Source organism: Chenopodium quinoa, unplaced genomic scaffold (genome assembly GCF_001683475.1).
Source record: "Chenopodium quinoa cultivar QQ74 unplaced genomic scaffold, ASM168347v1, whole genome shotgun sequence".
Lineage (NCBI taxonomy): Eukaryota > Viridiplantae > Streptophyta > Magnoliopsida > Caryophyllales > Amaranthaceae > Chenopodium > Chenopodium quinoa.
In genome coordinates this window covers 11,130,923-11,147,870 of record NW_018742738.1, presented here as the reverse complement: position 1 = coordinate 11,147,870, position 16,948 = coordinate 11,130,923, and the positions used below count along the sequence as shown (strand labels likewise).

Sequence of the window (16,948 nt, the reverse complement as noted above, 5' to 3'; positions counted from 1 at the left end):
TGCCATGTTTATTTGGGTTCTTTGATGTATTGATTTATCTTCATTGCCAGGTTCTTACCTCATTTGCATCAGGACGAGCAACCTCTCTAGTAGTTGACAGGTAGGAGTTTGGGAGTAGCTACAGTTAAAGTATTATTGTAGCTCCTCTGATTTTGTAAAGTTGATTTCTTGTTATAAGACTTTTGTTCATACTGTAGTGCATCTTATAACTGCTAATTGCTGACCTTTACAGTGGGGGAGGCTCAACCACTGTTGCCCCAGTGCATGATGGTTATGTCCTTCAAAAGGTAAATCTTGTCAGTTTGAGCATAGTTGATTTCCTTGACTGTTGGTTAAGGTACTAAGAACTTTTAGCATGATTTCAACTACGGGTATATGGTGAAGACTATATCTTTAATTGTTTGTGCTTGTTGTGTGGATCTAAGTAGAAGTAGAAATCGAAGAAACACTATGGCCCAGTTTGGTTTTTTAACACTTTCAATGAAAAATAAGTTTTTATAGAAAACACATTTTGAAGGAAAACCACAGTTGCAAATTAATTTTCCTTTGTTTGTTTCCATGAAGAAAAGTTACAGAAATTTAAAATAGGGGTGGGAATGTGAGGATGGAGGAGAGGAAAGTAAAAAAGTAGGTAAGGAGGAGGGATGGAAAATGTAGCTTTCCTTGTTTTATAAAGTAAACTGTTTTCCATCATTAAGGATGCAATTTTCCACTATTGGAAACATTGTTTTCCACCTCTTCACAAACCAAACAAAGGAAAATGAGAAAAAAATGGGAAAATTATTTTCCATGAAAACATTTTACATCAAACCAAACGGGGCCTATATGGGAAGCCATAAAGTTAGAAATTCAAAAACTGAATTAAACTGCTATTTTTCTAGAAATCTTAAGTACTAAGGTATGCTATTATTAAAATTGTTGGATTAAGGTATAAGAGTTGTATAGTTAATGTTAATACACTGTTAGACAAAAGGTTTGGTTTGACTCAAACAAAAATTATGAAGGGAAAGAAAAATCTGGTTATTTAATGAAGCAGGTTGGCCCAAGTTTTCTCTCTTTCAAAATGGAAAAATGTAGCCTCTATAAGAGTTTGTGTTCATCAAAGGCGTGGAAAGCTATTTATGTGTTTAATTTTATGTGTCCAGCCAGGTGTTCTGAATAATTTATTACTGACGCAATAACTGAAATATTATATTTTAGTTTGTGTTACTGAGTATTAAACTAGCCTTTTTTTTCTTTGTTGCCATTATATCTTATCTGTAATCTCATTTAGGCTGTATTGACTTCACCAATTGGAGGAGAATTTCTCACTGACTGCTTGACAAAAAGCTTGGAGAGCAAAGGCATCATTGTAAGTTTCAAGGAATTATTTTTGTGTCTTTTTTCATGATTTGAGCATGTCTCATGTTGTTTGTATCCAATTTGACAGATCAAGCCTAGGTATTCTTTTAAAAGAAAGGAGATACGTCCTGGGGAATTTCAGGTATTTGTCACTGCTTGACCTTCCCTGCCCAGCCTATGATAAGATGTATACTGAGATGTTCCTGTTGTTGGTTTACTTGGATGCACACTTTCACTATGTGTCATCCATACTAATGCATGACAAATGAATTAGTTTTGAACTTGACTTCAATTTGTATTTGTGCGTGTATATGTGCACACGCAGGGGGGTGTATAATAGGCATTTATTTATAGATACTTTAAAATAAATTTTATTTACTACTTTCTCTTCATGTTGGAACCATACAGACTGTTGATCTTGATTTTCCAAATACAACAGAAAGTTACAGGCTCTACTGTCAGGTATGTTAAAGTTGCTTTTTATTTATTTATTTTTTCTCTCACTTGATTTTGCATCATTGAATGCTTTAAGAATCTTTTGTTTTACAGAGGGTTATTGCCAGTGACATTAAAGAGTGTGTGTGTCGAGCACCTGATACACCTTATGATGGTTTGTGTTTCTTTCCCATTCTTTCTCTCATTTCTTTATTATTTGCTGTGTCTTTTGTTTGGAAAGTGTAGACTATTGTACAGATTTGGTTTTGTTCTGATATATATCCAACCTTCTTTACTAAGCTCTAATTCTTTGTCCTCGTTAAGCATTTTTTTGGATCATGTTTGCAAATAGAGATATGAGCTTTCTTGGAATATAGGAATGAACTGATACTTTTTTCCATGTGTCAATCTCTTTTAGTATATGGACTAATTTTTGTTCACTGGTGCCTGCTATTTTTTTTGGAACCCGACCACTCAATAGCTGGTTGATATTTGTGGTTGAATAATGCTGCATTTGCTCCTTTTTATTGTTTTTAGTTTCAAAGGACTATTTCTTGACTGCTTTTTTTAGTTCTATCATGCTTTCTTATGTTTTTTGCAATACAAGAGGTATAAAACTGTAAGATTGATGGTCATGCTGATCATCTGTTTGGTTTTAATGTGTACTATCATCAATAGTTTAACATGGGTGATGGGTGTAGAATATAGACACTTGACACACCAGCCAAAAGCATGAAATCTTGCACGAGTCATTTGAGTTAATCTCTCCATGTCTGATTAACACAGGGTACAGAATGTTAATTTCAAAGATAATTATATATTATGTCTCTTACTTTGGAGGTTATCATAATTTTCTCACCCATTTTTTGTGTGGTTTGAAATATACTGTTGGTGTGATGAAGATCATTCGAAGTATCTGTGACTAGATTCTCATTAGTACCCGCAAATGGTCATTCTTTTACGAGTGACAAATACATACGAATTTTCTTTTATCGCGTGTTCTTTACAAACATTTGCATTTACTGTGTTACTCCTTCCATTCAATTATTTCTACATGAACCAATTTTCAAATCCCATGTAATCCATTATTTTGAAATACCAATTCAATGAAATATTTGTGCATTTAAAGAAATTTATTCAGGAATAGGGATTAGTTATTGTTGTTTATATATCGTATTCATTCTGCTTCTTTTGACTGGGTTTTTTTTATTTATTTTTTATTTTTTATTTTTTAAATTTTATTTAATTTAATTTATATATATATTTTTTATTTTTATAATTCATTCTGCTTCTATCTCTCTTTATTGCATAGTTTTGGGTATAATCTTTGAATTATAATGATCCCGGAATCAATTAAGCTTTCCCCCCCTTTTACTGTCATTTAAAATTATCTGATTTTGCTAATGTTGTTACAGAAACTTCATACTCAAATATTCCTATGACGCCGTATGAGCTTCCTGATGGACAGTAAGTTGTTAGCAAGCTGTTAAGAATTAACTCATTTATTATATGCTTATAGTTGGAGATTACCTTTTGCATAAGCATATTTGTTTTGAAGATACAACAAGAATTAACTCTTTCACCTGGAATTTTGAAGGACTGCTGGCAACCTTTACATGTCTCATATATATATATATATATATATATATATATATATATATATCAATATTAATTATCATGCAAAAATAAAATAAAAATCATAGTGATTCTTTTATTGAGGGGATGAAACCATGTGACATTTTTTTGGATGGAGACAGTGTTAGTCTAGCTGTCTTTTGAACCTGTATACTCATAGACTCTGTACAGTAAATTATATCAATGATGGTCATGCATGCTTATTAACTGTGCAAATATCGCAGGACAATTGAAATTGGATCAGATAGGTTCAAGACTCCTGATGTTTTATTCAACCCATCATTGGTTCAGGTAGTGTTTATTGGATTTGATGCTTTCCTGGACCTTAAGCTCTTACCATATGTATGGTTCTCTTTGTCAAGTGCTCATTCATTATCATTTCGGGATATAATTTTGTTCATTAGTTTTCTTAGGGGCTTTTTGTAAGGTAGCTATGAGAAAGAGGGTGTGGAGTGGCTTAATTCTTTCTGTATGTTTGTCTCACAAATATTTTTTTCCCTTTCTCGAATTTGTAGAATAGAATTACCACAAAGACCTCTACTCAGACTCCACTCTCTTTCCATCCCATGGGATTTCAATTCCGTAATTCCCACTGCCGCCTCACAATCATCATACTTTCCTCCCAATCATACCACTGTTACTGTGTTACTTCTTTTCCACCCAGCCACACCATCATAAACCCCACCGTCCAATTCTTTTATTGCCCAACACTATCATTGTCATGTCCCCCAACTATCAGAAAATCACAGCACAAACAATGCACATCAGGATTCAACCTATTAAAGAAGTGAAATGGAGAGATATGGGTAAAGTCATCCCCCAATTTTTTTTCCCAACATTTAGAAGCCAGATTTACCACTTCTGAGTAGGGCAAAAAATCAGATTAACAATACAAGACATTGAGAGAAGGATGATTCCAATTTGATTATGACTTTGACCATGCCCAACCACTACTGGCCACAATCGCATAAAAAGAAAGAGTAGATTGAAGAAAATGCAAAATATATTTTATATTAACTTTTAACATAATGCTGCCTTACTAAGTAGAGGTATGATGCCTAAGTGCTGCATACTCTGTTTCCTGTAGTCTATTTTAATACCCCATATCATTTGTATTCAACTTGTGTTACTACTTAGTGACAATTTTCATTTAATATAATGTCTGCCTATTTGTCTGCAGACTATTCCTGGCATGGAGAGTTATGTAGAGACCGCTGCTTCAGCCCGTGGTTTGCCCCAGATGGTAATTTCTGTACTTTTGTTTTTCAATTGATAATCATGCATAAAATTCCTCTGATATGTTTGATATTCGTCTTTCTGGTAAAAGAAAATAAATACTCTATATGTGAAAAACTATAATATTAGTCCCCTTAATTAATAGCTTGCATCGAACACAAATTTCAAATTTCTGTTCCATTTCTTTGAAAATTGTTCTTACCCTATAGATTAAGCTTGATTAATACTTACTTGAAGCAAAAATGTAAAACTGCTATTACATTATTACACAAGTAGATATATTCTTCATAAACTTCATGCTTCTTACCCAAATGCTAGGCTTTTTTTTAGGCCAAAGGATGAAATGAAACAGTATTTTACATTTAAAATTTGCTTGGGACATTTGAATATAAGAATATTAAATTGGAGAAAAATTGCACATTTCAGCACATGAAATCATTTTGTGGAAAAATGGTGGCCATATATGTTTGTTTACGTTAATAATACGAGGAAATTTTTAAAGCTTTTAAACTTAGAAGAGTGGTCAAGCATTGTTACACTTAATTACTGAATGGGACTGAGATCCTTGTACTAATTTTGTTTAATGTATTCCATTCTACTTTTTGGTAGGAATCCGATGGAAAAATCTTCAAATACCTGAGAATTTTAGTGTTATTTCAGATTTTTCATACTTTGTAAATATTCATGGCTTTGATATTCAATGCAGGTTATTGAAAGCATAAATAAGTGTGACGTTGACATCCGAAGAGAACTTTTCAGTAGTATATTGGTAATTTTCAAATGCTGTACACTTCCTTTGTGCTTTTATTATATATGTGGCTGGGTTTGCACACTTTATTAGACTTTCTAAAAAGTGGGTTATCTTTCTCGCAGAAAAGTTACATTTGCTGTGACTCCTTAATTTTGCACCTGTTTGAAACAGTTCCTCATTACATCCCTAATCTGCTCAAGTCACATATAGACACAAACTTGTTATATCTAATATCTGACTTTTTTTTTTTTAATAATAATAAATTAGTAGCTGTTATTATGTTGTAATATCATTGCTATTGTAAATATGATTTGTTATGTGAGCATCTCTTATGCTGCTGTGTAGTTGAACTAACTCTCCCCTTTCTTCATCTCCTGTGATTATCTGAAACCTATCTACTTTTAATTAGCAGGATATATTCAGTCAAATCTGTCTGCCATAAAGCCCATAATGTGAGAATACATCACACTAAATAAGCTCGACTTTGTTTCTGTTACGCTAATCAGTGTAATGTGTCTTCAATTCTATTGGTGTATGAGCAGAAGAGACAATTTAAAATTTTCAAAATTATGTCAAAAACTTTAAAAACAGCAGGAAGAGTTGATTTGTTGAAACAATGGGTGGGACTGCTCCACACTAAGTAATAGACCCTTTGCTGGGTTGCCAGTCCTGCTACCTCATAATGTATTCTGACCGTCTGAGCTGGATTTGTCTGCCATGCCCAACACTAAAGATTCTGACATAGTATAAATATGTTGTTCATGCCTCGATAACTGGCCTGAAGTGTCAGGGTGGGTCATGCATTAAATCTAGACCTTGTACTGAATCTAGACCGGAAGTGGGCTGCCAATCTTTATCATTTCCTTGCATTCAGTCACATTGGTGCATTGGGTTTGTTTTACATAAGATTAATTCCCTTGGTTTCTGCAAAATTTCATCAAGATTGTCAAATAACATCCATGACATTTGTTAATGTGAATCAGCATTTGTATGTTGTAATCTAAATATTGATTTCCTTTTCTTTGCAGCTTGCTGGAGGTACAGCGTCAATGCAACAACTGAAAGAACGTCTGGAGAAAGATCTTTTAGAGGTACAAACTGTATTGTCTAAACTTGTATTAAATGCTATTATAATTCAGGACCTTTACTGGACGATCAAACCCCAAACCTGCAAACATTTGAATCATCCAGCAACCTTGAATTTCAAACTGCTGTACAGATCCTAAAGCCACAAGTATGTACATTATCACCTTCCTCAATCGCATCCACCAGAGCCATAACCCTTTTAAAAAGTGTTGATCCAAATAAAACCGTCATTGAAAAATATAACCGATAGATCTCATACTAGTTAAAAATAGACCCTGTAAACTAGAGTTGTTGAGAGGAAGTATATGTATTCAATAATAAGGTACCACCACAGGCAAGCAAAGTCCCCTCATAATTACGCAAGGCACCTTAAAATAAGCTGGAGAAGGGCTCCAATCTAAAAGCACAGTGATGCAACTGAGTCCTCAAAAGAATTTACAAACCTGATATTTAGGAGTATGGAGAAAGCTGGGGACAGAATTCTGAAGAACCCCTCCCCCTTGAACATGAAGGACCTGCAAATCAGATTTTTTGTAATAATAGAAAAAATAAATCAGGGTGATTTTGCTGATTAAATGGTCAATAATTGTCGGAGTTGGACGAAAACAACAGGGAAAACCAGTGGAGTGGTCATTAGGGTTTTCCTTTCTCTTCATTCCTCTGGGAGAGAGTCCTGGTCAATGAACAGTCTTAGGAGTCTGAAGATAAAAGTAGGTACTAATTTGGGTTGAATTCTACCACCTTTATTAGGGATTTTGTTTTAACTTATTTTGACAGGTCTTGTCAAACACAGTTGGAAACACATGTTGGGATTTCATTTGTAATTATTGAAACAATCATATCACAGCTTTGAATATGTTAATACTTTTTTTTACTTGCCACTAAATCATCAAGGCGAACATGACATCCAGCTGAAAGCTTGTGTGTAGTAACCAGTGCTTATTGTGCAGGAGTCTCCTCAAGCTGCCAGAGTAAAGGTTTTGGCTAGTGGAAATGCTACTGAAAGAAGGTTTAGGTGAGTTGATTCTTTTTTCAATCTGCTCTTGTTCTCTGATACCTACAGTTCTATGCAATTGGAAAGCTCCCATGGAGTAAAGATGGGGGGATCATTGTTCTGTCATTGTAAAACGATATAAAAGAAATTGTGACTTTTAAATTTTTAATTGCCTGTTAACGTTATCATACTGGTGGATTATTAATAGAATTTGGTTCTTTGTTGGGTTACTCAATCCCTCCATGGCTTATAGGGTTATAACTGGCTTTGTCCTTGTAAATGTAACTTTATAATTTTCTTGGTGTCATTGGAACATAGCTGTAGAAAAGTTCCTTTCCATGCTAGCAAATGTTTGTTTTCCTGCAAGCTAGGGTTGATTGCTGACAATGTGCAAAGCTTATTAATAGAATGAGGTTTTGTTGTGGAATAAAATTGTTGGAATATCTTCGACATGTTATGGAACTTGATTGTACTGTTGTCCAGCACCTTGTTGCTCTCCTGATGTCTTGGAATCTCCTTGTCAAGCACCTTGTTTTTTTTAAAGGGGTGGAGCTAGAGGGGGACATGGGGGACAGCTGTCCCCACACTTTTTAAAAAAATAGTTAGTTTTATTAAATAATGCTGTGAAGGTGTATTAATATGTACAGCATGGTGTAGCGGTTAAAGACTTGTATGTAAAAGCTTTAGACGCCGGTTTGAACCCCATTAGCTTCAATCAAGCATTTTACTATAATTTTTTTTAATTTTTTTTAATGTGTAACTGTGTAAGATAGCTTCCCTTCCCTTTTTTCTTAATAATTACTCCATATATTTGCATTTTACAATCGTTATTTTTTAATCTATAAGATACTTCCTCTGTTCTTTTTTACTTGACCTGTTTCTTTTATCACGCTTGCCAATGCAAAACTTTAACGGCCAATAACTTTAATTCTTCATAATTAAAAAATATAAAAACTATATATTATGATAGTACTTATTGAGACGAATTCAAAATGATCCAACATGAATATGTTTTTCCTTACATATTATTCACAAAACACGGTCAAAAAAGGGGTGGTGAATAGTGTAAAAGTCAAAGCGGATCAAGTAAAAAAGAACAGAGGAAGTAGTATTCCTTCCCTAATTGTAATTGTAAACTTGCATTTTATTGTGAAAATAGCATTCAATTATTTAATGTTCAAATTCTTCAATGACCCATAAGACAATAAACGGTATAGGATGTTTTTTTTTTTTTTTTTTTTTTTTTTTTTTTTTTTTTTTTTTTTAAAAAAAACTAAGTTATCTGTATTTTTTTGGATTTTTTTTTTTAAGTTGTACTCCCTCCATCCCTTAATTAGATGTCTATTTAATTTCTTCATTTATTACTCAATAAAGAGAAGTAGACATCTAATAAGGGACGGGGGGGAGTAAAACTGTAGCTATTTAAATATTTGTGCATTACACCATTTTTGTCAAATTAAGTGATGTTCGTTCGTTTGTCCCCCTGATTGGAAATTCCTGGCTCCGCCACTGTTTTTTAATGCTTGCGTTAAATTTCAGTTGTGTGAATTAGCATGCAGGCATAGCATGTTTGTCCCTGCACTTATTATTTCGGTTTTCTTTCCTTTTCCTAAGTTGCTAAAGTGTCTTAAGTGACTTTTATGTGAATATGTTGTGCATCAACTCACGGGAATATTGTTCAGTGTTTGGATAGGAGGAAGTATACTGGCATCTCTTGGTTCTTTCCAGCAAATGTGGTTCTCCAAGGCTGAGTAATTTATCCTCCTTTTCCAATTGCAGATCTTTGAATCCTTGGCTTATTACTACTTGTATCACACATCATCTTTCTATCTTACGCCTGTGTTCTGGTGCAGATATGAAGAGCACGGAGCTTCTTATATTCAGAGAAAATGTCCTTGAGAAGGCAGCCACTTGGCTGTATTGCATCTGAAATGGCAAGATAAATTTATTGTCCTTATAGTTCATGAAATGGATGTGCTAGTTCACTTATTCTTGATAACATTTAGTGATTTAGATCATGTGTAACATTGCGGGAATTTATACACAACTGTAGTTAGACTGTTGCTGTAAGCCTGTAACATTAGTTATACTTCGTATATTCATTAGAAATGGCTGCGCAGTCTAAAATCTTGTTCTGCAACGTCTATTGACTTTTATTATCAGAAGTCTGTCCAATGCTCGTGACTGACATGGCTTGATTTTGCTTAATGTTGATACTTGATAGGAGTCTACCTTGGCATTGAAGATAATATTATATCCGGACTGCCGCCTGCAAGATTTTCCATCATTTGAGAAAAAGTACAGGCAGGAGGGATGAATTATCTATTGTACTAGACATGCAACCCCGATGAGAAAATGTAAATTTCATCTTTACCTAAAATTGATTAATATGGATCAGGAATGTTGTATGGTGTATTTAGTTGTCATATTTGATGGTTGCAAGAACGAATTTACCTCTACTCAGGAACCTGCGGAAGGAGAGACCCTTTTGTTTAGATTAGAATTTATTAGGCCATGCATTTTGGACATGCATATTTTCTCACTCCCCATTAACTTTGGACATGCATATTAAGAGATTTAAGGGTGAGGTGACTAAGGTGAGAAATAATAATTATAAAAAACCCCATCACAATGAACAGAAACTGATTTCACAAGAGTTTCCTGTGTCCTAAGTTTACAACTACAAGTTTACCAATGAGATAAATAAGATATAATTCCTCTACTCTTAATTACTTTCTCCGTGTTTAAATAAATGAAAAGTTTAGACTTTTACGGAGTTTAGGAAGGTTAATTGAATTTATTAAAATAATAGGTAGAGGTATAAGTTTGAGGAGAGATTTACAAAAAAAAAAAAAAAAAAACACGGCCGTAAAAGGAAAAATGTTTCATTTATTTAAACACGGAGGGATTATTTTACTATGGGGGTTTGGCACAAGTTTTTTAATAGTGGAAAAAAGATGAGAGGGAAAGGTAAAAACACAATATTTGATCCTATACATAATTAAAAAAATCAAGTGTTAAAAAATAAAAATATACAATGTGAACATCGATATTTCTTCTTTCCAAAATGAATACGGTGTAATATTTATGAAACTTCCTTAAAAAGAAAGTAATGTAATATTTTATTAAAAAATGGAGGAGTATTATTAAAAGTCCAGTCGAATTGACCTTGTGAGAGTATTTACACCTAAAAAGGTTTTGTAACTTTTGTTCCCCTTAACACTTTGTAACATCTAATAACTAAATATTATGTGTACTTAACTTGAAACATCTAATAATTTATTTACGAGTGCTTAACTGATCCAAATACCCGAATGAATTGGAGATTTGCCAAATGTTATATCCCTTACCAACTCTGCTCCTAGATTGCAATTGAAACAAGCAAATTTGAAGAAGACTCGGCTATGTAAAGGTACTGAACCTAATCACCCAATCCGTATTAGCCTAAATTGTTAATCAGGTGAAACACCAAAAAATAAAAATGTAAAATACATTGCAATCGAACATAAACTGTAATTTTTGTCAAAAAAATAATAATAAATAACATAAATTGTAATTGGAAAATGAAAACGAAAAACGTACCATCCAAGTTGAGACATGGCATAAGGAAGTCCTAGAATAATGTTAAAGTCTTTATTCATTCCGTAACTTGCATATTTAAGTAAGAAAATGAAGTGTTTCATTGAAGTATAAAAATAGTCTTTTTTTATCTCTTAAATTTAAAATATAGCTTAAACTAATATGTCATTTCATATTCCACAATATTCATATGTATACCTAACTAAATTCTTTCATCTTCTTTCACAATTCCACCCTCAAATTTTTTTGATTTTTTATTTCTTTAATGTTCTCACAGCATTCACCTCAATAGTCATGTAACAATAAATTTGTAGATTCAACTAAGGTCATGTTCATATTTACTGAAGTGAGCTGAACTGAACTGAATTGAACTGAGTTGAACTGAACTGAATTGAACTGGACTGACTGGAACTGAACTGAACTGATTGGAGCTGACTGAACCAAGCTGAAGTGAATAGACCCTAACTATTGAAAAGCATACATCCCTACCTTATAAAAAGTAGGAGATTACGCTTATGAATAGTGAATAGACCTACATACCCTTCAAAATGTTTGTTTACGTTCTAACCCCCTTATGTAATTTCTTACATTTATTCGATGAGCTAACACTTGCAAATAGTAAATGCTCCAAAAAAATAAAAATTCTTAAATGAACCTGGTCCACAATAAATTATTGTGGACCAAGTAGCTGTCACGTGCGTAAGGAATAGAATGACTTAATCGTTTTGGAAATTCAAACAAGCTACAAAATTATTTCATTACCTTTTGCTTTCTCTCTTTTCACATGAACTTCCAACTTCCAAGCTCCATCTTCTCTCTTTAAAGGTCCATTTTCTCTCTCTTCGAAGCTCGCCCATATAAGCTTTTCTCTCTCTGCATTTCAAGACCTCTTAGCCTCTTCTTCAATGGTGATAACTAGAGGCGGTGGAACATTATAGAGGAAGAGGGCCTTCGTTCTTAGGTAAATCCCGATGATGGACATAACGTAACTGCGGTAAATTTCTTATTTTTGAGTTGATTATTGAACTTTTTAAGCTTATTAGGTTGATGCTCTTCTTGAATTGAAGCTCTTTTGGGATTTTTGCTTGAATTTTATGTAGTATTAACGATCTAGGGTTTCAATTTGATCAATTCATGTTGATTTATACTTAAATTGAATCTCATTGTTTTATATACTACCTCTTGTTCATTTTAGTTGCAACAATTTCCTTTTTGGGGTGGTTCACTTTACTTGCAACAAATTTTTTTTTTCCTTTTTTGGTAAGTTGTTGGGTGTAAATTTATATATTTGCCCTTACTTATTTACTAACCTATTATATTAACACTCCTAATCTGTTTTACTTAGTTTACTTATTTTATTAATTAATCTAACTACTCCCACCAAATTTACCCCCTCCTCCTTTAAATTGCTTCATCTCCCAACCACCTTCATTGAATCTGCATTCAATACTGGAAAATGGTTGGGAGAAATAAATTGTGGAAAATTTTTCTAGAAATGAAGCCCCCCCTCTCAAACCCTAACTGTTTAAATTCTCTCTCTCTCGTCGTTTCTTATTTCTCTCTCCTCTTCGCCTACTCTTTCTCCTCCAAAAGCCTACTTCTTCCTCCTTTCTCTCTCATCATCCTCTGTATTTTCACACCGATTCACCCCATTTCACTCTTCAAATGTCTTCTTCTCAACCAAAAATCATTGATCTCGAAAGCCATGAGTCCCTATCTTCTGGATCTACTCGAACTCCAAAAAAATCTGAGCGAACCACGTACATACCTCGTCGTGGTTCTGGGGTGATGAAGCCGCTCCGTCGTGCTTCTGTAATTGCAAGGAGGAAGATTCATGGTGCGAAGCTTGCCGAATACATTTCAAGCGACGAGGATGACAAGCCCATTAAGGTTTCTGGGTCCAAAAGGGCGGTTCCGCCACCTCACATCGCAGATCTGGAGGTAGTGTCCACCAAAGACGGTGGATCTGCTGCTGTGGTGGCTGTTCCAACTGCTTCACCACCACCAGACGCTAAATCTGAGACGGGGTCTTCGTTGTTCCAGGAGCTCACTGCCGGAGAAGTTCTCCAGCCACCCACTTCCCATCCCATGATGGGTGGGAGTGCTTCTGGGTCTGGCGCTAGTAGGAACTAGGAAGCGCTTGAGGGGCTCACCTCCTAGGGGCCAGGATCCTGATGATGTACTGGAGGCTTACCTCCAGATCTACTACCCCCAGTAGTCCCTTCCCCCATACTAATTGGGCAGCGTAATTTCTAAAACTCTAATCTTCTTCTTCAGTTCCAATTTATGCTATATTATGGTATTCATGAGTCCCCTATTGGTTGTTATGCCTAGTCTGATATTGTTTGTTGGTTGGCTTTGATTTGATGTGTTTCCTTTTATTATTGAATATGTTGTTGGTGCATCAATTGTTGGTTGTTTGGGTTTGAATTGTTGTTTTATAAACGAATTGAAATAATCCCCTGATATGTTTGGATATGTTGTTGTGGTATGACTTGTTGGTTGTTTGGATAAGAATTGTTGTTTTGGATTAAATTTGATGAGTCCCCTGTTTTTTTTTTTTGGAATTGAAATGTTGGTTGTGTGCTTCAGTAACTATGGTTGGAGTATGAAACGCATATGTTGGTGGTGTATCAGTTGTTGGTTGTTTGGGTTTGAATTGTTGTTTTTATAAAGGATTAATAATCTTTATCCAGTGATATGTTTGGATATCTTATTGTTGTATGAGTTGTTGGTTATTTGGATATGAATTGTTGTTTTGGATTAAAATTGATGAGTCCCCTTTTTTTTGGATTTGAGAAGTTGGTTGTGTGCTTCAGTAACTATGGTTGGAGTATGAAATGGCCTGTGTATGATTTTGTTCCTTGAGTCCCCTATGTATGATGCATTGAGTCCCCTCTCCCAACTGATTGCATCAAATTGAATCCCATCCAAATGATGAAGGGACTCATCTGATAGCTATTTGAGTGACATGGCTGCTCTAGATATCTCTGATTGAGGTATCTATTGAGGTATCATAACTCATTGATGCCTTGAAAGAGAAATGTAACCTTATCTGATGGAATATTAGTGACCAAAATAGATTGAGTTTCCCTTAATAACCAAAGTATAGTACCATACAAGACTGCCTAACAATGTTTACATCAACTATGTACCAAAATACACCTAACCAATACCAACAAAAACTACAAAAAACATGTTAAGCTTTTACTGGTTAGATGTGGCAGTCTTTGGCTGTGTTGGTTTCAATGTGGTTCCTTATAGTCTTCAATCTGCATCCATTTCCATTTGAAATTCAATTGCATTTGAACTTGGAATTGTGATTGAATCAAGATAGGAAACAACCTCTGCAATTAATTCCTTGTCTACTTGAAGCAATTCTGGTAGAACACCTTGCCTGTCTAGACTTCTTTTTTTCATGTGTGGTATTGTGTAGTTGTTTCCTCCTTTTCTTCTTAAGACCTCAACCATGCATGACTGAAGTGTAATCCAACTGTATTTGTTCAACTCTAGATCAAATCCTTTGAATGCTATTTCAACTTCTTTGATGAGATCATCTAAAGTTTGAGGAAATGACTGATATTGCAGTGATTGAATGACATTGAAAAGTCCTAAGTCTAGAACATTCATGTCTGGTGATTGTGCTGGTTGAAAAACAAATTGTATGTTGAATCCATATGCTTGACATGCTTCTTGAAATTCTGCATCTTGTGTTATTTGGTGAGGCCTAGCATTATCCCATTGGATAGTTATGTTTTTGGGAAGTTGGGGTGGCCATTGTTCATGTATTGTTGGCAACACATGATTAAGTAGCATGTCCCTTATTGCTTCCTTGTTAATTCTCTGGACTGCCTTAGCCTCAATGGTTCCCTTGTCTCTGTTTTTACTCTTTTTCTTTGCTTCCTCATACTTCACAAAAGGGAAAAGACCATACTTCCCATCATATAATAATTGTTTGTTTGCATCATACAATGGTTTCCCAATCATGCCCATAAACATAGCCTTTATCTTGAACCTTTTGGACTGTTGGGCTCTGTATGGATTGTCTTCAGCTAGGAGGAGGTAGAATGTCCTTGTTTCTGGGTTTATAAAAAACCACTATTCATCAATGTGTATCCATTGTTGCGTGTCTTCAAATAAAGGGTCCCCTTCTGCTGGAATTGGGGTTATGTGACTTAGAACCCATTTCATTCTTGTTATTTTATGCTGGTCAGTGAGTGCTGGTTTGTTTGTGCTTGTGTGTGTTCTCAATCTACTCCTTTTCCTTAATCTGTGAATAGCTGACTTAGACACATTAAGTGCTGCAGCATATCCTCTTTTAGTTTGTCTTTTGTACAAAGGCACTGATGTTAAGAATTCATCACTGTACTCCTTTTGTTTTCTGCCCACAGTGCCTATTTTTTTGGTCCTTACATCTACAACATTTCCTTGTAACATGTGTTGCTTAATTACCTTAAACCATCTTGTTGTTGTTGATCTATGCACATGATGCTTTCTTGCCAAACTGGATAAAAATCCCCTTGGCATTGAGTCCCCCTCCATATTGAGCATGATCTCATCAACTAGTTGGCGCTTTTCTTCTACTTTCATTTCTCTGCTTTGTCTGCCATACATATGTAGTGATCCATGTACTTCACCATCATCATCTCCATCATAACCACCTTCTTGTTCTGAGTTGCTGTTTTCATCTTGAGTCTCTTCATCTGTGAAATGATGCCATGCTTCCATTGTTTGCTCCTCATTGTACAGTTGATTTTCATTAAAAAGGAGTTCTTCCAAGAACTCTGCCATGAGTCCCTATACTTTTTTTTTTTCAGGCTGACTGTAGGTGATGAAGTGGTGGTTGGATTTTTTTGGAATGGTCTTCAACGGAGCCTAGAAGAATGGAACATAGATGCTGCTTTTGTCTTTTTAGCACTGTGAATTTTAGGCTAACTATGAACTAATTTTAGGATTATGTAATTTGTAGGATGGTCTTTTGTAAACAATTAACTACTCACCCTTAACCCTCCCAACCCCTCCTGCTATCTCTTTTGCTTGAAAAACAAACTGAAATCTGGTTTGGATAGTCCTCTTTTTATAAGGGGATATGATTTGAATATGAAAAAGTTTAGGTTTTGGGGTATTTGGCAAATTTTTTGAATTTGCCTTCAAAATTCGAGAGGGAATTTCGTGGGAAGTCAAAAAAATAAAGGGGATTCCCTCCTCAATTTGGCTGAAAAAGGGAGGGAATCCCCACCCATGTGCAAAGTCAGGGAGTATTTGGGTGGGAAAAGTACACCTCACCATTTTTTCCCACTTGTTTTACTTTATTAAAAAAAGACCCCACATGCTTTCCCTCCTATTTTACTCCCTTAATTACTTAATTTCCACATGCTTAGAGTCCCTTAAAAGTTTTGCCTAGGTATGCGTAAAATGGTCCTTTGTTGCAACTAAAATGAACCGGAGGTAGTATATACATTAGCTATTTAATTAGGGTTTTTGATTTCGCGTAATTATTGTTGAAAGTGAGAATTTGGATGATAACAGGAAGGTTCACTGTATGTTTTTTTTTTTTTCAATTTTTTGAAATATGGTCAATTATTAGTTGAAGTAGATAATAGGGTAACTATGATTTAGAAGGGGTCACTATATTTTGGAAAGTGGTGTTTAGCTTAATTATAATCAGGTTGATCATTGTGTGGATAAGAGAATCACTATATCATTACTGTTAGACCTTGGACGTACATCTGATGAAGAGATTGCTTGAGTAAATTCTGATTGTGAGAATCATGTACTAGGCTCAACTAAAGAGGAAGAGTGTAGAGGTGTCTGCCTGTAGTCACCACTATAGGTAATTATTTTGCCACCAGTTCTGTTGACACATTCTAATATCAATTAAAATTACTGCT

At 34.7% G+C, this 16,948-nt stretch overlaps 1 protein-coding gene across 1 annotated transcript in view; it reads left to right on the top strand.

Moving 5' to 3' along the window:
• Positions 1-9,937, top strand: part of LOC110724247 (actin-related protein 4-like) — a 22,853-nt gene extending 12,916 nt beyond the window's left edge. The window contains exons 7-20 of the mRNA XM_021903660.1: positions 51-100; positions 233-287; positions 1,274-1,351; positions 1,430-1,483; positions 1,750-1,803; positions 1,891-1,951; positions 3,192-3,243; positions 3,636-3,702; positions 4,592-4,654; positions 5,354-5,416; positions 6,427-6,489; positions 7,435-7,499; positions 9,161-9,229; positions 9,332-9,937. Of these exons, the coding sequence (XP_021759352.1) occupies positions 51-100; positions 233-287; positions 1,274-1,351; positions 1,430-1,483; positions 1,750-1,803; positions 1,891-1,951; positions 3,192-3,243; positions 3,636-3,702; positions 4,592-4,654; positions 5,354-5,416; positions 6,427-6,489; positions 7,435-7,499; positions 9,161-9,229; positions 9,332-9,377 (840 nt within the window). The 3' untranslated portion in view covers positions 9,378-9,937. The remainder of the gene's footprint in view (positions 1-50; positions 101-232; positions 288-1,273; positions 1,352-1,429; positions 1,484-1,749; positions 1,804-1,890; positions 1,952-3,191; positions 3,244-3,635; positions 3,703-4,591; positions 4,655-5,353; positions 5,417-6,426; positions 6,490-7,434; positions 7,500-9,160; positions 9,230-9,331) is intronic.
• The last annotated feature ends 7,011 nt before the right edge of the window (positions 9,938-16,948 follow it).